General features: G+C 38.5%; 1 protein-coding gene across 5 annotated transcripts in view; it reads right to left on the bottom strand.

Moving 5' to 3' along the window:
* The window catches only part of HUWE1 (HECT, UBA and WWE domain containing E3 ubiquitin protein ligase 1), a 152,067-nt gene that overhangs the window by 75,603 nt on the left and 51,751 nt on the right, over positions 1–24,713 (bottom strand). For all 5 annotated transcript variants that reach the window (XM_075999810.1, XM_075999809.1, XM_012746599.2 and 2 more), the window contains exons 8-23: positions 20,017–20,079; positions 18,015–18,092; positions 16,423–16,470; positions 16,267–16,335; positions 15,532–15,631; positions 14,114–14,214; positions 12,996–13,146; positions 12,737–12,864; positions 11,968–12,108; positions 11,676–11,781; positions 9,441–9,581; positions 8,801–8,902; positions 8,260–8,340; positions 1,983–2,089; positions 1,561–1,738; positions 658–749 (exon numbers count right to left, since the gene is read on the bottom strand). In XM_075999810.1, the coding sequence (XP_075855925.1) occupies positions 658–749; positions 1,561–1,738; positions 1,983–2,089; positions 8,260–8,340; positions 8,801–8,902; positions 9,441–9,581; positions 11,676–11,781; positions 11,968–12,108; positions 12,737–12,864; positions 12,996–13,146; positions 14,114–14,214; positions 15,532–15,631; positions 16,267–16,335; positions 16,423–16,470; positions 18,015–18,092; positions 20,017–20,079 (1,686 nt within the window). The remainder of the gene's footprint in view (positions 1–657; positions 750–1,560; positions 1,739–1,982; positions 2,090–8,259; positions 8,341–8,800; positions 8,903–9,440; positions 9,582–11,675; positions 11,782–11,967; positions 12,109–12,736; positions 12,865–12,995; positions 13,147–14,113; positions 14,215–15,531; positions 15,632–16,266; positions 16,336–16,422; positions 16,471–18,014; positions 18,093–20,016; positions 20,080–24,713) is intronic.

Consider the following 24,713-nt stretch of genomic DNA (forward strand, 5'->3'; position numbering starts at 1 on the left):
GGATGACTAACATTTTAGAAGCATTTTCTATGTGCTATATATTTGCCAAAACACTTTATATGAGATATATAATTCCTGAGTCATCAACTCTATTTTATATACAAAGGAATAGAAGTTCTGCAAAATTAAATAATTTGTTGAGGGTCAGCATGGCTCTTTAAAGTGACTGATCTGACTCTCTGTCCTAATTCACCAAACACCAGGAACTCAGATTAACAGTTCCAATAATCCTAAAAGGCAACCGGTAGGGCTAACAAATGTGGTAGTAGTAGTGGTGGGGATCAAGAAACAAAGACTAGAAGGGGTAATACGCTTTTATAAACAGAAGCTAAGCCTTGTCTGTTTGTTAATAATACATATAGGAAAGCAATGTGTAGAGGTTTACGTTAAATAGAGGAATTGTTTTTATAAGGAAAACAATTCTCAATCTGGAAAAGTTGAAATTCATAGATATTTCTATGATGAACTAAAATGACTTTTTAAATTTTTTTCCCAAAGGACCAACCCAAGAACATGGAGAAAATGACGCACACATAATGTTCTTATAAGGAATAGTCTGAGAATCCTAATGAACTCCAGTAGGCCAAACCTTTCCTAAAACCTTCCCCTTCAATGCTATCTCATGTCCATGGTCACAGCCTTATTATCACTTTCTACCTTAATGATAGCAGTCGTTGCATCTGTTTTGAGGGTGGGCTGATGTCTCATGAGCTCATCAACAGCACTCCCCAGGTTGGATGCAGTATCCCCTTAAAGTAAAAAATCAACTGTTAGACTGAAGAAAATAGAGTTTGTGTTCTTTTCTGTGCCAACATAAGGTGGAAAAAAGAAAATTTAGCTGGTGGTCTGATGTTCTAATGCCATAATTTCTCTAATGAACTCACACCAGTCCCCATCCCTGAAATCATTAGGGAGGAAGAAGGAATCAGTCTAGTGAACACATTTAAAAGTAACTACATGTGCCATACTGGCAATCTCTACTGTCAAGTTCCGAACTAGTATCACATAGAGAGAAGAAAGAAGCATAAACCATTAACCCTCTTGGTTGCCCCAGTGAAAAACGACAGTGGCTAGAATGCTACAGAGGTGGCTACAAAGCAAGCACGTTTTTGAAAATTGGAATCTTTGCGAAGCCCTACCTTCTTGCTAGAAATTCCTTAATGATCTGGTCTCAAGTTCACTGAGAAGGAATCTCTTCATTTGTGACTATCTTAGAGACTCAGATATTAGAACAACAGATTATCAGGACCAACACCTCAGGACTCCATATGTCTCATTGTTGCTGACTAGATGATAGATCTGGAAATCTACCACTGCTCCCTAATATCTGTTTTTTTAACCAGTACTATGACAGTACAACAGTTAACTATGGAGAAGCATGGAAATATCATGAGTAGAGAAGCTAAGGATGAGGTATTCCTTTCTACCTGCAATAGAATGTACGGTGATAATTCCTGTTAAGCTTTGCACACCTAACCAAAGAAATGATGTGAGGTCAAAGAAAGGTTTTCTTGCCAACTGAACCGATATTCTATTATAAAAGAAACCCTGGTGACTTACCAAGGGGATCAGAACTCCTCCTCCTTCGCATGGCTGGGAGGTAATCTGGAGACAGAAGAACTTTGAAGAGACGTTCAAAAGGCTGACATTGTACAAAAGACTGAAGACCTCGGGCATTCAAGCAGAGTGCACTGAATACATTTGGGAGGGAACCGAGGACTTCACGGGTAGCAGGAACCTATAGAGAAGACAAAGTGAGCTTGAACACAACTAAAAGAGTATAGATGCTAGGAAAACCAGGCCAGGGGTATCATGCTGAGAGATAGGAATTTTGACTACCAGGTGCCAATTAGATTCAATACTACATACACAAGAGATGGGATTTTCATGTCATAAGATTGCTTTTCAAGTATGCATCATGTGTGTGTTGGGGGGAGGGCTATGCAAAGAGCATGCTCTATAAAGCAGCAAAAAGGACTCACGTCTTTGATAAGCAGAGCATGCAGCATGACATCTGTCAATCCATTGTCCTGGAGTGAAGACAGCAGTGATGGTTCTTGAAATACAAACACAGTCACCACTTCAGTAGCTAAAAAAAGATGAGAAAATACGGAAACTGAGAGATTCCTCATAAGACATCAAAGGCTTTAAAAAATACATACTCAATAATGTATAACACACACTTGTGCTTACTATGAAATGAAAGATCCTAATACTGCTCCATCAGAGATTAATCACTATTAAGAATTTAGTGACTACACTTCAAGATTTTTATGGATGTATTTTTGCATAAATGAGGTTATACTTTAACATATTTTGCTTTTTTACTCCCAGCTGTCATATCATATAATCTCCCAACTATTCTCATTCATTCTGAATGGCTCATACTTTTCCGCTAAATACATGTACCACCATGTATATAACTAGTTTCCTAAGATGTGGGTTTGCTGGGTTAAAGTGAATGCAAACTTAACTGATGAAAATGGACAAATTGTCTTCTAAAAAGGTTATTCAGCAATTTTAAACTACCATTAGTGGTATAAGAATCCTTGGGCATTAATCTGACCAGTTTTTGACACTATAACATTTAAAAATGTGCAGTACTACTACTAAAGTTTTTGGACCATGCCAAAAACCCTATTCAAGAGGAAATAGTACAGCATAAATTAAAAAGCAACCAACAAGCTAGGAATAATTAACAGAAAAAAGAATTTAATGAAACTGAAAGCAAAAAGCATGAATAATTTCAACGAGTAATTAGCCTTCTGAAGGCAGCGAAAAAGCGTATAAGCCTATGGGAAATCTAATGAAGAAAAGGGCAATAATACACATTAGCAGTGAGAAAGACTTAATTGGACCAGAACAATATTATTCTACAAAGTATACGCTAACAAGTGAAACATATGCTTTTGTAAGAAAATGTCATAAAAAAATCAACTTTCAAGAAGTGATAGCAAAGCAGACTAGATCAATAACTGGAAGAATTTTTAAAGTAAAACAACCCAAGTAACAGAACAGACCCAAGCCAAGAATTTTATATGTGAGAGTTATTAATCCTTCTAGGAACAATTAAGGTTTCTCAACTCATTTTATAAGGCTAAGATTCTTTAATTTAAAAACATGACAAAAAGGGTGCACACATACACAATATCCATAAACCATATATTAAAAAAACCTCATCTACAATGATGCCTAAGATCTAAAAGAAGCCAGAGGATTTTCAGTTCAAAATGAAGCCCTTCTCATTTATCCCAAATGACAGTTGAATGGCAGATATATAACAATTACCAGGGACTAACAGTTGTCATTGGGCTTTGGGATTCCAGATGAGTTATAAACTTCTGAAAAATTTAAGTCTTTTATTGGGTTCCTACTGGTATATGACAACATACCCATCCACTGACTTACATTTGTACAAATGCAATTCTACAGAGTTACTAAAATTGAGTATTCTATTAGAGATTAAGACATTAAATCTATTATTTTATTAAGAGATCTAACATAGTGTTATGTCACAATGCCACTGTGTACTGGGACAGTTTATACCATCTTTAAAGAATATTAATAGATGACCAAGAATGAGAATTAAAAATAAAGGGTATACACATGAACAAAGCAATCAGCTCTGGGGAGAACTAAGCAACTGAGTTAAGGGACAGAAAGGTAATAACTATGGTAGACCTGTTATTTATATAATAGAGTTTCCAGGAGAGAACATGTAAGTTAAAAGGAATCAGAAATAGAAAAGTATTTCCAGAAGCAGGAAAATATATTCAGATAAAAACAGGAACTAGTCTGATGACATGATTATCTACAGTATGGAGCATCCTCTATGAGGTCTTCCACACTGGGATTATACCGCTCGCTTAGACTTCATATATTACAATTAGAGTCTCCCACATCTCAGCTCATACCAAGGCTGCCACAGAGGAAGCACATTTTAATGTGACAGCTGACCAACTGTTTACACTTTTCAAATAAGCTCAGATATTACCCCTGTCCTTGGCTCAATGGAATGAGACCTCTGGTCATCACAATCCCTGGGCCCAAATGCCATGGCATCCCCACAGCACTAGCCCCACCCAAACCCTAGCCTCCCAATTATGATCTTTGCACCTTGTCCTGCTACTGGCACCATCACCAATTAGAATCCATACCCACAGGTGAACACCCCTTCTCTCACTGGCAAATCAATTTTATTGGGCCATTGCCCTGATCTGCTGACACAAACTGCAATGACTGATTGTTATACAGGCCTATTCTTGGCTTATCCTTCCTGCCATGCTACTGCTGACACCATTATAGTAGGACTCAGCAAATGTCAGTTCCCTTTGGGCTTCCTGATAACACTGACTCTGATCAGGGTACACACATTTGTACTGCTCATTTAGTCTGGGAATAGGCCTTAAGGCATCACCTTGGAGCTTCCATTTGCCATATTATTCACAGATAGTAGGCCTAATAGAGACATAATGCCTATTTTGACACTGTTAAACTTACAAAAGGGATAACGTTCTCCTAAGTGGGTCCTTCTTTTGCCCACTGCCTTAGTTACTGTGAACGCTCAACCTTTAAGTTGCACGACATCTCAGCAAAATGTAACTAGTGCTTCCTTTTGTCCCCTTTCCAGCCACAAAAAGGGACGCTTTCCATCTACGAGTCTATAATACCCAAATAGAATTCTCCACTTGATGACACCTCCCTTTTTGATCTTGGTGTAATTCAGGATCTCCTGGTGGAGAGGAACCTGGATTGAAAGTGGATAACAGAATGGGACCCACTGAAAATTGAGGATCCTCACCCTCACAGACTATTTTGTATGCTACATGCAAAGTCTCTGGCAAAGTCTTTTCCTAATATGATGATTTAAAAGGTTTGCTAATTGGAGGTCCCTCTTCGTAGGAAATGTAGGACTCAGTGCCTGCCTGGTTCCACACTTACAATGGCAAGGTTCCTCCAAAGAGGAAAGGAAGATCTTAAATTAGTTCTCAGGATCAATATTCTTAAATAGGATGCTAGTTCTGAATCCACCTTATTACAGAGATATTCAATGGGAGGCCACCACAGGATCTGGGATGGCAATGCCTGTGGCTCCCATAATGAAGTGGCCCCTCCAGCATGCCAAAGCCTATGTGTCACAGGCCTCGAAATATCACCGTAGAGTATTCGGGCTCTAGTTGGCCTGGCTATACCTCACCTGGCTCATAGCCTGGGGCTGGTATGCTACTACTCCAGCTCAATGCCAAACTTCTTGGGCTACTTTTTGTCCATGCTGTGATTCTACTTGTTTGAGGTACTCAATCAATCCATAGGTCCCCATAATAAATTACTCCATAACTCTTGTAGACAAAGGGATAATGATCTTTAGTCACTTTTGTAATGATTTATCAAAAGTATAAAATTCTGCATTAAGGTTTTGGGGCCAGCCAAGGACTCCTATCAATTCAGCATATGCATCCCAGATGATGATTTAGCACAATTGCTAGTTCTAGCCTCAGTGTTGACACCCCGGAGATGTTAACTGCCTGACCCCATCTCTCTCATCATAATTCCATAGCCCCATCCGTTCTGACTTCCCCTTGGTTTGACAGCCAGCCTACACTTCACTCTCTGTTATTCCACAGTCAATACCTGTATTTTCTACTTTACTCAACCTGAGAACACAAATATAATAGTAGCACGGAATGTCATCTAAGTGCTAAACCTGTAGTAATGTTAATATGTATCCTAGCCCAGGCTACCACTATACAACTAAGTATTGCTCCCTTGGAGGTCTTCAATATTCATATTGGCCACCCGTCATTATCTCTGGTTAAGCAGTCAATAATGCTATTTCTAGCCTAGCACTGGCATCAGCTAGGCTAGAAATGGCATAAGAAGACCTGAACAGACAATGTGAGGAATAAGGCAGAAGGTTAGAAAGAAGAAAGGGCAGTTGGGAAAGTTAAAGGGGATACAGGTGGGTCTGAAAGCAGTGTAGAAGAGCCAGGGGTTGGATCTTTATGTGGTGGGTTTCAGTGTGCAATTATTACAGCAGGACTTCATGACCTCACCAGGTACTTTCTCCTTAACTGCCCCTTATGGACTCCATGTCCTTACCATTCTCCCACCAAATGATAGCACATACAATGATGTCCCCCCCACTGAGACTATTTTATCCTCGTATGTCTGCCCACTAGAAACTACACCTTCCAACATCCTATACAGCCTGACCTGTGTCCTATGGAGATTTCTTATCCAGGGCATCTTAGATCCAACTAGAAAGTCTAACTGTTGCATTAATTCTTGCCACAAAAGGGAGCACTGGGCCTCATTAGCATCTTTAGCATTATTAGCACAAGTTTAGGTATTTCCAATTCTGTAACACAGACTCAATTCATACAGGCTACCCAGACAATGCCATACCACATAAACAGCTCAGGCCTTAGAAGCCCTCAAAGCACTCTGGTTGCTATGACAGCTGATAAAAGATTGGCATTTCAAGGTGGAGTCTGTGTCTTAAAGGGACCTCCTCCTGCACATGGGTCAATAATACAGAAAAAATACCCAGAATAGTTCAATAAATAAAACAAACCAAAAAAGCCAATTATCTTACAAAAATACTCCAAGAGATTCTCAGTTCCCTTTGATTTCCTCTTCTGGCCATCTCCTTCTGCCTGGGTTTAGGCCTGCACTATTGTTTAGGAAGCTAAAGTAATAATTGCTAATCTAATTATTTTGGGCTGGCTTTGTAAATTTGGTCTCAAGTACAAGTTTATTTACAGGAAACCTGGGAGGTTGCTATGCCAACTCAAATGTCAGGGATGAATTAGGAAGACCATAGGGAGGGAATGTGGACTTCCACTAATGTCTAATTTAGTGCTCATTTCCTGCCTGTGTCCCCCACTGCCTGCATTATCCTGATAGGGCTCACCTACTCTTCTCACCCTACAAGCACATGTGTCTTCTTGCTGCCTCTTTTAAACTTTCCCTTTATTAAAAAATGCCTATGTACTAACTTTCCTCTCTTGTGTGTTCTGAGCTTTCTACCAAAAAAGTGTCATTCTCCCTGACCCCTAGCCTTGGGACTTCCCCACCTGTGAAACAAATCATGCCACCATGCCAAAAAACTACTGTCATGAATTTTGCCGTCTGATCCTAACCATGTCATGGTGGAGTTGTTACAACTCAACAAAATGCCCTCAACCTGATAAAAAGGAATAAAAATCTTCAACACAAATCCTCTGCTAACCTCATACTTAATGGTAAAATACTAAATGCCTTTCCCTCTAAGTTCAGGAAAAAAGCAAAGAGGCCCATTCTTTTTTTTTTTTTTTTCTTTTTTTACTTAAACCTAAGGTATGAAATAGAGGCCCATTCTTACCACTTTTATTCAGCACTGTGAAATCTTTGTGAATGCAACAGGACAAAAGGGGGGCTTAAAGATCGTAAATAAATATGCACATAGTAAAGACTATGCAGAATATCCTAAGAAATCAACAAAATGGTCACAGATACAAGATTAGTATACAAAAACCCTAAATTGCTTCAACAAGGGGGCAAGGAAATATCTATGTTGTAGTAGCCCAAACTATGCCCTTCACACCCTAAACTATAAAAAACACTGCCTGGTACTAGTACAGGGAGGTTTTCCCCATGTCCACATCTCCCTCTAAATCCCTGTAGTTTTAGAAGAATTCTAGAAGCCAATGTATTTAGCACATTGTTCCAAATGTTACAGTACTCAATAAATGCCTCTTAATAAAATGAGGTTTTAACAGTAGCAATACTCATAGCAATGCCAATGTCAAAATACAAAGACATTTCCGCAAATAACTACAAAATACCCATAGTTTCCAAAACTGCATTTTCTACAGTGAAAAACAATTTTCTATACTACAGTCTGCAGATCTGCCATTCAATTCTGAGAATGAAAACCATTCTCACTGGATTCCTAAAGGTTAGAGACTAACCACTGAATAAAGCCAGGTTTTTAAAAATCACACTTGAAGCTTAAGTATAGCACAAATAAGCCAAATGTATAATACTACTACTTCTTACAAATGATTCACAATGCACTGCTTATAGAAGGTATATTTGGCATTCAGGAAATGGCTATTTATTTAAAACTGAAACCTGACCTTTATTTCATCACCAATAAGATGCATAATTGCACAGTGGACAAATGTGGACAGTAAAATCCCCAAGAATATAAAACACACAGAGAGACCTCTGCCAGGTTATGCCAGCTTGTTATAACCAACTATCAACTCTACTTACCTAGGAGGAATAGTGATGGGCCATAGTATTCTGCATTGCTGATGATGTGTTTCAGGGAGGTAGGCAGAGAACCATCCATCACTAAGAGAAAAGTGAACATTAAAGAGAATATGATCAGTCTGAGAGTAGTAGGACACATGGAGATAACGAAACAATATGTTACATATACCACACTGTGGTAAACGAAGCCTATATTGACTCTAATGGCCCCTTACTTGTCTCTTTGCATTTTAATATTTATTCTTTGTCCATGCATTAAGCTTTCTAACAATGGGTCAAAACAAGAACAGAGAGAGTTAGAGAGGGGTAGTAAGATGGAAGTGAGCACAGAGTCAAAAGATGGGTAAGGTGGAAATCATTATGAAAAGAGCTAAACAACCCTCAGTTCTAGGAAAAAGAACACCAAAGAACTAAAAGCTATACAAAATACCATGGCCTTTTCCTAAGCCTGCCTTTAATAAAAGGTGTTGGGAAAGTATGAAAAGGACCAATCTCTCAGAGAGGCAAACATCCTTCCAAAAACATATCTAGAACCAAATACCATGCCGTATGCCATCTGAGAAAGCAGGGTCTTGAATGGCCTTCTTGAGGAAATTTAACATGGATTTGAGAAGTGCTGCTCGTTGTGGAATACACTGGACTCCTGGAGGGAGAAAGACAAGAGAATTATATTGGGTTCACCATTAAACCATAACGAGCAGGCAGATGAAACAAAATTTTAAGAAACCCATATGCACTATAACAAAATTAGCAGACATTCGAAGTGAGGTCCCTGAATGTTGGGAAGAATATTTAACTAAGCATTGAAACTGGAAAAATAAATCACCAAGGATGGCACAAGATCAATGCTAAAATTAAAAGCCTAAAGTAAAAAAGAAAACTTACAAAGTAAAAAGACTCAACTCTCTGAATCTCACTCAGTTTCCATTTTGGATATTATTAATATCTGTTCTCCAAAATGGTTGTTTTGATCATCAGTGTGTGAATTATTGGAAAACTACAAAATGCTATGAAACGTATGTTACTATAAGAACACAGAACACCAGAGTGGTGAAATAACATGCACAGTCACAGGAAAGTAACTTCCCAACATACCAAGTAAGTTCTGCCTAAAGCCCTCTTCTCTATTAGTTTAATAATTCAATCGCTAAGAAAAACTTAGTATCTATGTGTGTACAAACCAGGACGGGGACCAAGGCCAGGGCCAGGACCAGGGGATATACTAGTGCTGCTACTGGAACCTGTTGCTCTTAATTCAACATCCAGCCGGTTATCCATGGAGATGGATGAGCCTGGACTGCTTTCCATAGTCACATCTGCAACTAAAGTACAAGTTATGATAAAAGAAATTTATTAGAATAAAAGTTACCACGAAAAGATTTTGTTTGAGAAAACTTCTTCCATTAAGGTGAGATGAATGATATTAAAATGAAGAATTAGAAAACTAGACCCCAAAATGAAAATGTAAGTTTTCTACAAACAAACAGAAAGGTATTTTATCACTAGTTATTCAAGACATGCAAATTAAAAACACTCCTACAAAGAAGTCCTTCAATATTTCCTATCCATCAAATTGGGGGAGAGGGGAAAGGGGTAAAACATGCAATTTCATATACTGTTTGGTAGTCTATAGATACTAGGTAGAGCTTTTCAGAAGAGTAATTAATAATATATATAAAAAGAATTAAAACATTAATACTCAATTTACTGATCTGGAAGAATGTCTATGAAATACTGAATGAACAATGCAAGTTCAACAGTATGTTTATGGTCTCATCTGCCTGTTCTAAAACACTATATACTTATGTCAACACGTATTGGAATACACATTAAAAAGCCTGGTAAGAACCACATGAAATTAGTGCCTATGATGGGTGGGTGAGCACTCATTTTTACTTTATACATCTGAATGAAATAATTCTGAGTATATAAATTTCTCTAAGTGTACATCAAAATCACCTTGATTGGTTGTGTTAAATATGCAGATTTCCTGGTCTCCAGCTGCAAACTTACTAAATCAAACATTATAGGTGGGGAGTCTACACTCTGGGATATCACCTGTGAACTCAAATGCCAGCTTGCCTACACAATAGACTAGAAACAAATTGGGTAAAGGGGCTACTAGGGACAGGAACATACATAGATAACTGTGTTCAGAAATAAAGACAGGAAAAAAAAAAAAAAGAAAAAGAAACATAACCTACAGACATTTAGTGTAAAGAATGAAAGCATTATAAATTCTAATACTCTTATTATAAGCATAACAGATACATGTAACAACCTGAGTCATAAAGACAAAATTAATTTAAATTCTAATAAAGCTGTTTTGGGGAATAGCCCCGCCCCCCCCCCCAATACCATTACTATGAACTATACTAGGCAGGGATTGGAGGTAGGGAAAGCTTAAAAAAAAAAAAAAAAAAAAAAAAAAAAAAGAGTACACCTAAAGATTAATAATATCTGTCCATGCTATTATATGAAGCCATGGGAAAAAAAATATATATATATATCTCTGGTTTTCTTTCTTTCTGATTTTATGATTTAAAAGTTGTTCCTGGCCGGGCACGGTGGCTCACGCCTGAAATCCTAGCATTCTGGGAGGCCAAGGCCGAGGCGGGCGGATTGCTCAAGGTCAGGAGTTTGAAACCAGCCTGAGCAAGAGCGAGACCCCGTCTCTACTATAAATAGAAAGAATTAATTGGCCAACTAATATATATAGAAAATATCAGCTGAGCATGGTGGCGCATGCCTGTAGTCCCAGCTACTCGGGAGGCTGAGGCAGTAGGATCGCTTGAACCCAGGAGCTTGAGGTTGCTGTGAACTAGGCTGATGCCACGGCACTCACTCTAGCCTGGGCAACAAAGTGAGACTCTGTCTCAAAAAAAATAAAAATAAAATAAAAGTTGTTCCTTACTCAACAACCTTTTCTCCTCTTCTTTCTTGTCTCAAAGTACCTAGATATAATTTTAAAGGTCCTGTTTTAGAGTCTCTGTATCTTTACCAAGCACATTTTAAATACCAGGATGTATTAGGCACTGCAGTGAAAAAGACAGTATCCTGACCCCATGGTGCCTGCATTTGAGTAGGATAAGATAATGAATCAATACATGAGAAAACATGGATTAAGAGATGAAATTAAAACAGATTACCATCATAGGGTGACTATATAGGGGTGGACTACACCTCTACCATCTGTTTCACCCTCCATCTCTATTCCAAACAACTTGTATGTTCCTTTTCTGATTATTCTTATGAAAAACAACTTGCAAATCATTTGTGTGGAAAAAAATTTTTGTTGCTGAATATATATATTCAATTGAATTGTGTACTTTAGAATTTATAAAAGTGAAAAAATTTGGGTGAGATGACAGGAAAATCTCGAGCACAAAAATATTGAATTTATAACTATTATTTACCATCCATATCAGTTTCCATTTCTTCTCCTTCTTGTGTAGTACTGGGTCTCTGGATCTTTGGCTTGATCACAAATGGACATTCTTTTCGGCACAAATCTACTTCATGCTACAATCAAGGGAAAAGCAATAATAAAATTCTATATACATTTCAGGGATTAGAATGCTGCAGGCAGAAACAGAACAGAGAGAAGATGGCTCTTTTGGGTTATTAGGACAGTTCCTAGGATTAGCTCTCAGTGGGTATAAATTCTACTATGGCAAAGTGTTCCTTGTATAATAATAATAATAATACCTCAAGTCTATAGATGAAGATCGAAAGTCCACTATGGGATTGAAAAGCTGCCATGTCCAGATTGGTGATGAGGTCAACCACTCTGACGGCTCTGGTGACAAATGTTATCTGGTCCTGCTCATCGCCAAGAAACTTTATGACCTATCAGGGAGAGAAAGAGGCAAAACAAAACAAAACAAAACAAAACAAACAAAAAAAGAACTGAAAAGACATAAAATTATAAAAATTGTATTCTTTTGTAAATATGCAGTATGGGGCCTCAGGAAGGCAGCACGGTACAAGGGGAAAACATGGGTTTGATTTTTGGTGCTTGCCAAATGAATAGTTCTATGACTTCTGGGATTCAACCTCCTCTGAGGTAAGGAGAATATCAATTACTTTGCAGGATTAAATAAAATATGTAGGGAGAAAAAAGCTGGTGACCAGTGCCCAGCACATAAGTAAAGGCTATTACTATTACAGCACAATTTACAAAGTACCTTTATATACATTTCCTCAGGGTCATGCCTAAGGTCATGATAACATGTGCCAATGTCCTGACTAGTATCCAAGGCCTCTTGATCATGCTGGACTATAATAAGTTCTTAAAAATGGAAGTAGCTGCTCTTAAAAGCTGTTAATGAGATAATTAGAAGGCCAAACTAAAAAATTATAGTATTTTTTCTGCGTAAGTTTTCGCTCTCACTGTGAAATATTCCAACCTCACGACTGTATACCCTCTTGTAGTTGATTTCCCCACAAATTTATTTTTTTAAAAAAAGTACAGCACCTTCAGTAAAGCTTCCATCATTCCACAGGAGACCAAGGCTTCGCCACCAGCATCATAGCTGGCCAGATGGTATAAAAAAGAGAAGAGAGCAGTGGCAAACTGGTGAGGGTATGGATCCATGGAAGGATCTACAAGGGAGGTGAGGAGAGGGAGAGAAAGAGCAAGCTCAGAATTTGGTGTTAAGCTGGCAGGATGTTAAAGACAAAAGCAAAGGGCAGGGATCCTCTCTTTACCTAGGATAATCACCATCAAAACTTACCAATCATGGCCTGGATGCAGTTCCGCACAAGTACAGGCAAAAATCCATGGTAGGAGGCAGTTCCAGTACAGTCAATAATACTGCTGAGTTTGGGAGTTCTTTCCAAGTGAACAATTGATGTTAATGTTCGTAAAGAAGCAGCTTTAATCTCCTATGGGAAGGTAAACACATATGTGCCAAATAAGAAGTAGACGGCTGCATCAAACTCAAGTCACTAATATCCCAAAGTCTAAAATTTAAGTCACTCTACTGATGATTGCTTGAGGAGATGGAGGTCTGTTGAGAGTAACAATGAAAATCTAACATTTATTAATTTTGCATCCTAATACCCAAAAAGGAAGAGAAGTAAAATGGCCAAGTTTCCCCTCTGAGTTCTCTCTCATTCCCAGGGAAAAACTAAAAGGCAAATAGGTATGAGCATGATATACAGAGGGACTAGTAATACAGGATCCTTATTTCGAAAATCTGCAATATTCCAAAATTTGAAACTTTGAGTACTGACATGATGCCAGAAGTAGAAAATTCCACACCTGACTTCATGTGACAGGCTGCAGTTAAAATATACAAAATTATTAAAAATATCATATAAAACTCAGCTGGGCACAGTGGCTCATGCCTGTACTTTGGTAGGCTGAGGTGGGAGGACTGCTTGAGGTCAGGTGTTTGAGACCAGCCTGAGCAAGTGCAAGAGCCTGTCCCTACAAAAAAAAGAAAAGAAAAAAAAAAAAAAAAGAAAGAAAAAAAGAAAAATTAGCCAGGCGCCTGTAGTAGCCTGTAGCTACTAAAGAAACTGAGACAGAAGGATGGCTTGAGTCCAGGAGTTTGAGGTTGCGGTGAGCTATGATGATGCCACTGTACTCTAGCCTAGGTGACAGAGTGAGACTCTGTCTCAAAAAAATATATGAATTGTATACAACTGCCTTCAGGCTATGTGTATATGAAATGTAAATCAATTTCATGTTTAGATTAGGTCTCATCCCCCAAGATATCTCGTTGTTGCGTATGTGCAAATATTCCAAAATCCAAAACAAACAAAAAATTTGAAATCCAATCCAATCCAAAACACTTCTGGCCTCAAACATTTCAGAATAAGGGACATTCAACCTGTAAATACTTACCATAAGCTGCTTATCTGTTATCTGAAGGACATCTACCAACTCCTCTATCAACCCATTATACAAGATACTGTTTGCTGATTCCTGCAAGGCATTGGAATACACTGCAAAAGGAGAAACAAACACTTTAGGCAAGAAGGCGGTGGTCAAGCCACTGCCCAGTGACAAATTAGTACCTACAGATTTTGGGGAAGGATTCCCTTGCCAACCAGCACTGGAGGGCAGAATCACTGAATTCTAGAGGACTGCATCAAATATAATGATAAACTCTAAAAAGCCAATGAATTGACAGATTCCCCTAATAAAGGTATTGGTAGTCTTGAGCAAGGATTTCAGGGGGTTAAAGTAGGAGAAGAGAATGAATATTTAATTTTTCATATCATAACTCGATATAATTCCACTATGCCTGAGACACAGACTTCCATGTTAGCCTCTTCATATGCTTCTGTTTCCACTGCAAACACTTTCATAAGCTGTAAAAAACAGAATCTATGGACCATCGCAGACTAAGTCAGAAATTTGTGTGATGCTGTAGTAAAACTTGAGAGTGCATGTAATTGACTTTCAATGAATTTGACACTGAGTTACTAGACATAGTCCCCTGAAGTGTAAACTAACAGGATTTAAGCACATTCATTTAATTTTCAACAAACATTTCCTGAGCACCCACTAACATGCCAGAAGTTATGCTAGACACGATGAGTACAAATTCAAGAGCAGAAATGTCACAGCAAGGAAATCACAGTTTAAATGAGCAAACAAACTAGTAAAAATGAAAGTTGGCAATAATAGCAGCAGTTACTATTTCATACCTTCTATGTGCCTAGCCTGTGCTGCACTGCCTTCTAGGTTTTCATGTAATTCCTATGCCAGCCTATAAAGTGTTTTCTCAATATAAAACGAGGAAACTGAGGCTGAGAGGATAAACATGTGGCTAATAATCTGTAGAATCAGGGTGAGCGCCCAGGACTGATTCCAAAACCATGTATTTTCCATTCCACTACCCCACAGTAAAGGAAGTTAAATGCACAATATTGACTACTTAATAAATATTTTCTGAGTTATTTCTGACTTATTACCCCTGAAAGGATGGGAGAGGAGGAAGATGAAATGGCAAGAAGAGTAGGGGCTAGCCAGCAAGAGTTGACTACATGCATACTCACTGGAAAAAAAAAACAACACACCGAGATTAAGCCCATGTGACATGTCAATAAGCATCATAGTCTCTTTCTGGTCCATTATGAAAGAGCTCAAGAATGATGAATGAATATAATGAACACTGGGAAGGCTGACGATTTTACAATTCATGTTGCTACCTAGGCAACTACAACTAGCCTCACAGCAACAAAGATGGATAACATTCAAAGGAAATCAAGTCCAAACTGCCTAATTAGGGCCTGTTAATTACAGTGTTCTCTTACCTAATATAGATATTGCATGCAGTCTGGCCTGAACAGCTTGTAATCGCTTCCTGTGATTAGAAAAACCATGAGCCAGCCGTATATGTGTAAATAACAGCATCTGCAGAAAGATAAGACCTATATTTTTAAAAAAAAATCAATGGAAAAGGTAAATATTCTTTTTGAGGGCTAACTCTTACCTGTTGGGCTGCTTGGTAAAATGGCTTACTGTTGCAACTGCTAAGGTATCTAACAGAACTGCTTCCATCCACTCACAGGTTATAGCTGACAAAACGGGAGTAATAAAACAAAAGGCTCACAGAATCTAACATCCCAATGTGAGCCAAGAACTGTCAATATACTGACAGGTAACATAATAGGGGACATCTGGCAAGAATTCTGATGGTTATTAATCAAATTAAATATTTGATCACCACCAAAATGAGCAGGAAAAAAAGAACATAACTGTTTTCTCCTTTGGCATCCAAAGTGTTAAGAAAACTACCACCATCTATTAGATACTCATAGTGAGTCAGGCAGTTTGCATTTTCTTCAAACTCTCATGCAGACCTAGGAAGTTATTAAGTGTTGGCCTCATAAAAGGCAAGGATATTAAGGCTCAGAAAGATTAACCTATTTGCCCATGGTATGACTCCAAAGCTGACATCCTTTCTGCCATGCAGTCTCCCACCCCAGCAAGTATCATTAGTCTACCTGGATAACCATTCCTTTGGATATTTTAACTATATATCATACTTGCTTGTCCTTAGGAATGCTGTACATTTTGGTAAGAGATTCCATAATTTCAGAAGGACTTTCTGATATCTACATTAGGAAAAAAATATATACGGTTAGGAACAAAAAGTGAACCGAATCTTAAAAAAACAGCCAAAAGTCAAAGATTCCTCTTACCTTGTCAAGTTGCTCTATGTGTATATAGTGTAGTGTGTTACTAGTTGTCTGAAATTAAAAAGATAAGAGAGCTGTTAGGAGATACTCAACACCCTAGCTCCTCCCACCATAAAGCTCTAAGAGCTGCCTGAAAACCAAGATGTCATCCTAAGTCAAAGCCCTAACTGAAAGCTCTTAAAATCAGGGTAACTTCTGAGACCTCCAAAACATCCATTTTATATACAGAATATTCTTAAGAAAGCTTCTTTGAAACCAGCAGTACCAAACTGTAATGCACCTAGCTACGTACATTTCATATTCTTCTTTGTCCCTTTTTAGCCCTCTACTGAATTCATCCCCACAGCCTCAGTATTTATAACAAAGAATGAATCCATGAAAATAACTTCTCTCTGAATATGCATCAGTTACTTTCAAGGCAATATTAATCTAGAAAAATTATTCATTTAACATTATTTAATATTGTAGGTAGAAGAAAAAGCATCTTATTCACTAGGCTGCTTCATTTTTTTTTTTTACAAGAATAAGAGTTTATGTTTAGCACATTAAAATGGAAAGATTTCAATTACAGCTGCTTTTTAAAGTTGCAAAAATATTTAGATGGAGAATGTATATTATAAATAGCCTCCATTTTTATACATTCTCAATCTTCAGCCTTTCTAGAAAACCAAAACATCCATCGGTCCATGTCAAGAAAAGTCATTTGTTATCTTGGTGACATACATGGTGCAACATATACATGAAAACTTATTAGCTCTGGGATTTGACTCTGTTATGTACATGAGTTGGTATTGTTAAAGTGTCATAGGGACAAGGCACTGTCGCTCATGCCTGTAACTGCAGCACTATGGGAGGCTGAGGCAGGAGGATCGCTGAGGCCTGGAGTTTGAGACAAACCTGGGCAATATAGCCAGACCCTGTCTCAACAAAAAATGTTTTAAACAATTGGCTAGGCTTGGTGGCACATGCCTATAGTCCTAACCACTCAGGAGGCTGAGTCAGGAGAACTGCTTTAGCCCAGGAGTTTCAGGCTGCAGTGACCTATGATTGTGCCACTGCATTCCAGCCTGGGCGACAGTTAGACCCTGTCTCTAAAAGACAAACAAATAAAAAAATGTCTATAGATTTTCTTGGGCTCCCACAATCTTAACATAATCATAACAGACTGTCACTAGGCTACTTCTAAACCAAACTGAATTCTAGTATCTCTTCAAAGAATATGGAATGACCAGATAATTTCAGCAGCAACCTATACACAATAATATACACAGACTTCCTGCAGACTGGCTTAATGAGAAACCTGAACCATCACTATTCAGACTATTTACACTGCATGCTGGAATTCTCAACTGAAGCTGTGGGAAAAATACACAAGTCATAGCAATGCCCCATAAAGGTCTTTTGGCACCTCCCAAAATAAAGACTCAACCCTATCAGAGCTAGACATGCATAATAATTTATGTGTATTCCTGAGAAGTTGCTAGGTATATTTAGCTTGAGAGGGCAGCAAATGTAGCTAAAACCATTCCTTCATTTAATAGAGGAATTCTAGAAAAGTCAACCTCAGTATCAGAAAAAGTCTGAATGAGACTCACCCTTTTATCGATTTTGACCTCGGCCCCAGGGTCTGCATAGAATTCAAAGTGTAGTGTAGTTGCACTGGGTGGATATTTCTGTGTATAAAGCACATCAAAGAATCAGACAGTGAGCTTCAACTGATTATAGACAAGGTATATAACATGAATTCCCAATGCTTCCCTCAAAGTCCTAGCCACTTGTCCAACTCATTGTGGCAACAGAATGAGCAGTGTATTCAGTACCCACAGTGGCTTTAACTCCTTGTCTTAGAGCAGGGCTCAGATGGGATGAGACCTGTTTAAAATGAATCAGGACGATGGAGCCAGAGCTCCAAAAACTTCTGCATCTTATTTATAAACCAGACCCTGACAATATATTCTCTTTAACTCCAAGAAAAGCACCATGACAAACAAAATAAAGATTATAACAATGGCATGGCCATTAAAATGTCTCCTTGAAAGACACCACTAGTAGTGGTTGTCCCTGGGGATAGAAAGTTACTGCATACCTCTCAATACTCTTGAGTTTTTTAACATGTATATATATTACTTTCTTTTAAAGTACACATCATATTTTTCAATGCTTCATGGCATGCCAGATCTTAATAAAGAAAAGAATGTATGACATCTTAACATAGGCTGGGACCAAAATAAGTAACAGACATCATACAAGCCTAGTCCAATACATTATACTGTTTTGCCCAAGGGACAAAGAACAAACTTGACATGCCTAAGGAGGCTCAGAATTCACCAATTAAATATAAGATGAAAAATTATATCCTCATAATTAGAATTCTAAACTCTTAATATCCTTGAAGATTTATGTTGTTTGATTATTAAAGACAACACTCCTCATATTACATGCTAGCTTCATAAAATACTAACTAAAGAAAGTCTACCAGCTAAGGTGAGAAAAGTAACTTGCTCTAATTTATGGTTTTCTGTCACCAGAAAAATAGTCATTCTCCTGGAGAAAAAAAAGGCTTGCTAACATAAATTCATTAAATTTCACTGCAGCCATTTGTGCTAAACATGACAAACTAACAAGACAAACTATGTATCTGTTGTATAGTTGCTTCCAGGCACAGAATTGTTATCAAAAATTCAATTGTACTTTGTAGTTCCACAGCAACATTATCAAAGTACAAGGGAGGATGGCCTGAGCTTATAACTTAAGCATGGGTCAAAGGCAGAAAGATAATGTGGAAAGCACATACCATGTTTCCCTGAAAATAAGACAGGGTCTTATATTTATTTTTCCTCAGGAAGACACCCTAGGGCTTATTTTCAGGGGATGTGTTATTTTCCCCTCAAAGCCTCAGCTTGCAGCACACACAGGATGGCCGGGACTTGACGAGGGAGTCGACCTTGCTGGTGGGGCTGCCCACACCTTTCTGGTCACCTCGGGGATAGTAGCTGTCACGATGGGGCAGATGAGAAGGGCTGCTCTTCTTTACTGCTACTTGACAAAATGCATGGGTTGTGCAGATAAGCTGTGTAGCCACGCCCATCACCAGGTCTTATTTTCTGGGTAGGGCTTCTATTGCGCAAATGCTTAATCCTGCTAGGGCTTATTTTATGGATAGGTCTTATTTTCAGGGAAACACAGTAGAACATTGTAAGTTGTCAATAATCCTAACAGAATTGCTTTCCAAGTAGCCATTCCTAAATCATGCCACATTGCCCAAAATTCTGATAGCTCCAGTGTGAGAATGCAAGCACTTTCTGGGATTTTTAAAATCACTTTTCAACCAATTCAAAAAACACAGCTCCCTACTCAAGAACCGGGTATGAACGTATACTGTGTCTCTATGATTCTTTTATCTACCACCAGCATATTGAGGGCCCAAGCAATGCTAGACTGCTTCCTAAGGTCTGCTATGCTTCAACTGATCTCAGGTTTCCCAAAGGTCCTGATATCAAGTGGTAACTTCATATACCGTATGTTCATTGTAAAGTAAGGCTCAGAAAGATACCGCATCTCTGCCAAAAGACCCCTATATCTCAAAGAGTTACTTACCATCATATGCAAATCTCTGCAACACTCTGCAAGTCCAAAGCCATTCTCCTTTCCACCCCAGCTCTTGAAAAAGAAAAAAGACAGTTTTAAGAAAGTGCTTACAGTGCCTTGTGTATAAAATATTTAAGAGTGTGGCTTCTTGTAGCATAGTGTTGAGACGACATCCAATGTGAAGGCCAAACAAGAAATAGGAGCAAGAAGTTAAGACTCAAGGCCAAGAGGGTCTGCATAAAGGTGGTTTCTTCATGGGGTCCATTGTATGGGGGAAGGACACACCTGTAAGCCCTGGCTTTAGTAAGGCAAATGTATTTCATGTAACCAAAATGTTTATACTCCCATAATATCCTGAATTAAAAAAAAAAAAGGCTAGGCGCAGTAGCTCACATCTGTAATCCTAACACTCTAGGAGGCTGAGGCAGGAGGATTATTTGAGCTCAGGAGTTCGAGACCAGCCTGAGTAAGAGTGAGACCCTGACTCTATCAAAAAATAGAAAAAATTTAGCCGAGAATGCCTGTAGTCCCAGCTACTTGGGAGGCTGAGGCAGAAGGACTGCTTAAGCCCAGGAGTTTGAGGTTGCTGTGAGCTAGCCTGACTCCACGGCACTCTAGCTGGGGCAACAGAGTGAGACTGTGTTGTAACAAAAAAAAAATAAAAATAAAAAAATAAAAAGGAATAGTTAATTCATTGTTTTTGTAATTAAGAAGAATGAATTTTTTAAAGTGTTAGCCATTTGTAATTATTTTGTAACACTTTTCATTTCTCTGTCCCATTTACTGATAAATCTTTGTATTTTATTGATTTTTGGGAGACCATGTACTGCATTTATCCCCCTTTCGGTCATATTTTCCCATTTATTTGCCTTTTAATTTGATCTATATACTTTGTGCAATACAGATCTTTCAAAAAAATTTTTAAAAAAGATGGTTTCTTCAATGAGATAAATTTCACTGTTCTATGAGGTTGCTCGTAGGAAGAACACAAGCAGCAACTGTCAGTCATTGTATTCCACATCCCTGCATTCCAATCAGTCATGTCCCAGAGGGTCTTGCTTGACATTCTGCCTTCCTCATTAGGGTACATGTGCAATCACATGCTTTCTACTTCTTCTTTTTGACATCAGCTAAGTTACAAAGCAGAAGATTGTGCCTTGTCTATTTATTACCATACTTTGCCACCACAGTCTAAAAATTCACCAACAAGCCCCTGACGCAATAGGGAGAATGGTTCAACTGGCTTCCAGATCCAAACCTCCAGCCATTGTAACTTGCTTACTAACCAATCTGCATCTTCCACAGCCTTTGCATTTTAGCATTAAGAGCATTATATTTTAAGTATAAAAATTTCCAAGTCATCCCAGCTATAACTATGAATGTTAACTAACTACTCTTCTCTTAATTCCGAACCCATGGTGCAAGCACAAATGCTACCTAAATTCACATCTTCATTTTATTCCCACCAACCCAGTATGGGTCCCAATCACCTAAGATCTAGGCTACCATCATGGCCTAACATGGCTCTGTCTACATCTAAGTGTCTCCACTTTGTGAAATGCTATTATCATGTCACCACCTCCCAAAGAAGTCTAAACCTGAAAAACCAAATAAAAATACCATCTACCTACTCTTTGAGAAATAAGCTTTCCCTGACTACACCTGACCTACTAGTAGCCTTTCTGAATCCAGGTATCATACAGATATAAAGCACAGAACACAGAAAATGGTTAGTGATTACTTTATTAATTCTCCAAAGAATGACACAGAATTAGTACCATCCAAAAGCACAGAAGTAGTCATTTTGTCACATATAATGGATACCTTAGGGTGGCAGTCACCAACCTTTTTGGCACCAGGGACTGGTTTCATGGAAGATTATTCTTCCACGGACTAGAGATGGGGGGGGCGGTGATCATGGGGGGTGGGATGCGGAGCTCAGACAGCGATGCACAGCCCAATTCCTAACTGGCCACAGACGAATAATGGACCACAGCCTGGGGGTTGGGGACTGCAGCCTTATGGCATCAGGGATTACTTCTCCAGTGGAAACCTAAGTGAGAAAGGCTGCTTAGAAACAGATATATATATACCCCCACTTCCAGCTGGTTAAAACTGGACTGTCCAATACTGGGGGTGATGTCAACAAAACAGCAGAATAGGGAACCCCAAAAGCCCATCCCTTCACAAAAGCAGTGAATAAAGCAGAAAAAATTGTCAGAATCAACTTTATTGTAACTCTGGAAACTAATCAAAAGTTTAAAGCAGAGGAACTTTGTCCCAAGCCTTTGAGTCCTTTAGGCTCATATATGTCCCCTGGATATCATTTACTCCTAGTCGCCCAACCCCTCTTCCTCTGTGAAAAGAGGTATATAAGCATCTGGGCCTTGTTGGCTTATTGGGTAATCATTCTCCTGTGATTCTATTAGGTAGGTAATGAGGGATTCTGGAAATTAAAAACAAAAATCTTCCATTAATAAATCCTCTTTAAAAATAAATAATTTCAATATAATGTATGTTTTGTGTTTATATATTTGTGTTTTGTTGTGTCTTATTAATTGCATGCTCTCTGTGAAGAGGATCTATGCTTAGACTTTAATAAATAGCCCTATTACCTCCAATTTGTTTATTCCTTCTGATATTATGAATCCTGCTTTGTATATTGGGCAATGTATTATCTAATAAATTTCAAGAAATTAAAAAAATAGTTTAAAGCAACCAGGCAAATGCTTAATGGAGAAAACAAAAACAAAACAAAAACAGATAAATCTGTGAAAGAGCTGTGTGGTATTTAACTTACCATGACCCTATCCCACAATTCCTAGCTCAGCAATGGCCTTGAGGAAGCAGCCCACATTCCTAGAGTAAGCAGAATGGCCCTTATTATCAAAGAATTGTGGTTGTCTGTTTTGGATTGTCTGATGGACCTCCTGAAGGACCAGCTCAAAGGGCTTGCCACTATTTTGCCTAATTTAAAACTCTCTCAGGGGTGAAGGTACTTGTTGAAAACATTCAATGGCAAATGCATTAGTCTCTGCCTCCCGGGACAAGGAATACAGTTGGGCAAACAACAGACAAACTGTGAAGAGTGGAATAAGAGGGTAAGGCTACATGTGAGATGCTTTGGGGAATAGGGGCTTTGAAAAACTCCACATATTCCTGGGAACCTAAAAGGCCACATGCATGCCCAAGGCTGGCTGACACATCCCCTGGAAAAGACCTGAGAAGGTCCTAAGCTCCCAACTCTGACTGATCTTCAGGCTCCATACAAGGCAGAAGTAAAAGCTAGTGTAGAGTTGTAAACTTCCTCTCTGAGTACTGTAAGATGTGCCCAACATACACACAGTGTACATCTACAAAGACCAGCAAATTTCTCATTTCCAAAGATGCCACATTGTAACATTCAACATGTCCAGTTTTCAACAAAAAATTACAAAGCATGCAAACAAAAACCAAAAAACTATGACCCATACACAGGAAAAAAAAAAATTAACAGAAACTGTCCAGAAGGAAGCCCAGACATTGGACTTACCAGACAAAGACTTTATTTTTTTTATTTTTTTTTTGAGACAGAATCTCACTTTGTTGCTCAGGTTAGAGTGAGTGCCGTGGCATCAGCCTAGCTCACAGCAACCTCAAACTCCTGGGCTCAAGCAATCCTCCTGCCTCAGCCTCCCCAGTAGCTGGGACTACAGGCATGTGCCACCATGCCCGGCTGATTTTTTCTATATATATTAGTTGGCCAATTAATTTCTTTCTATTTATAGTAGAGATGGGGTCTCGCTCTTGCTCAGGCTGGTTTTGAACTCCTGACCTCGAGCTATCCGCCCACCTCGGCCTCCCAGAGTGCTAGGATTACAGGCGTGAGCCACCGCGCCCGGCCCAGACAAAGACTTTAAATGAACTATTTGAATTACATTCAAAGGGCCAACAGAAATCAAGTACAAAGAACTAAAGGAAACCATGAGAACTATGTCTCAAAGAATATTAATAGAGAGATAGAATTTATGACAAAAAGAAACAAAAAGAAATGCTTCACAGAATAATAGAAATGAAAATTCATGAGGTTCAACAGCAGATAAGAAGAAGCAGGAGAAAAATCAGTGAACCTGAAAATAGGTCAACTTAGATTTAGTCTGAAGAGTAGAAAGGAAAAATGAAGTCTAAGCGATCAGTGGGACACCATCAAGTGTACATACATGTATGCATAATGTGAGTTCCACAGGACAGGAAAGAAAAAGGGGCAGAGAGATTATTCAAGGAAATAATGGCTGAAAAACTTCCAAGTTTGGAGAAAGATATGTATCTACAAATTCAACAAGCTCAACAAACTGTAAGTAGGACAAACGTAAAGAAAGCATACCAATTATACATTATAATCAACCTGTCAGAGGCCAGAGACAAAGAGAGAATCTTGAAAGCAGCAATACAAAAGTGACTTGTAACGTACAAAATATTCTCAATAGGATCAATAGCTGATTTTCATTAGAAACAATGAAGGCCAGAATGTAGTGGTATGAACTATTCAAAGCACTAACAGAACTGTCAACCAAGAATTCTATTTCTTACACAAATTTCCTTAAAAAACAAAGGAGAAATTAAGACATTCACCGACAAACAAAAGCTGAGAGAATTCACCACTAGTAGATTTGCTTATATTAGTAAGAAATGCTAAAGGGGGTCCTTCAGGCTGAAATGAAAAGGCA

The sequence above is a fragment of the Microcebus murinus genome, unplaced genomic scaffold (genome assembly GCF_040939455.1).
Source record: "Microcebus murinus isolate Inina unplaced genomic scaffold, M.murinus_Inina_mat1.0 scaf008_hap2_Mmur4.0, whole genome shotgun sequence".
Classification (NCBI taxonomy): domain Eukaryota; kingdom Metazoa; phylum Chordata; class Mammalia; order Primates; family Cheirogaleidae; genus Microcebus; species Microcebus murinus.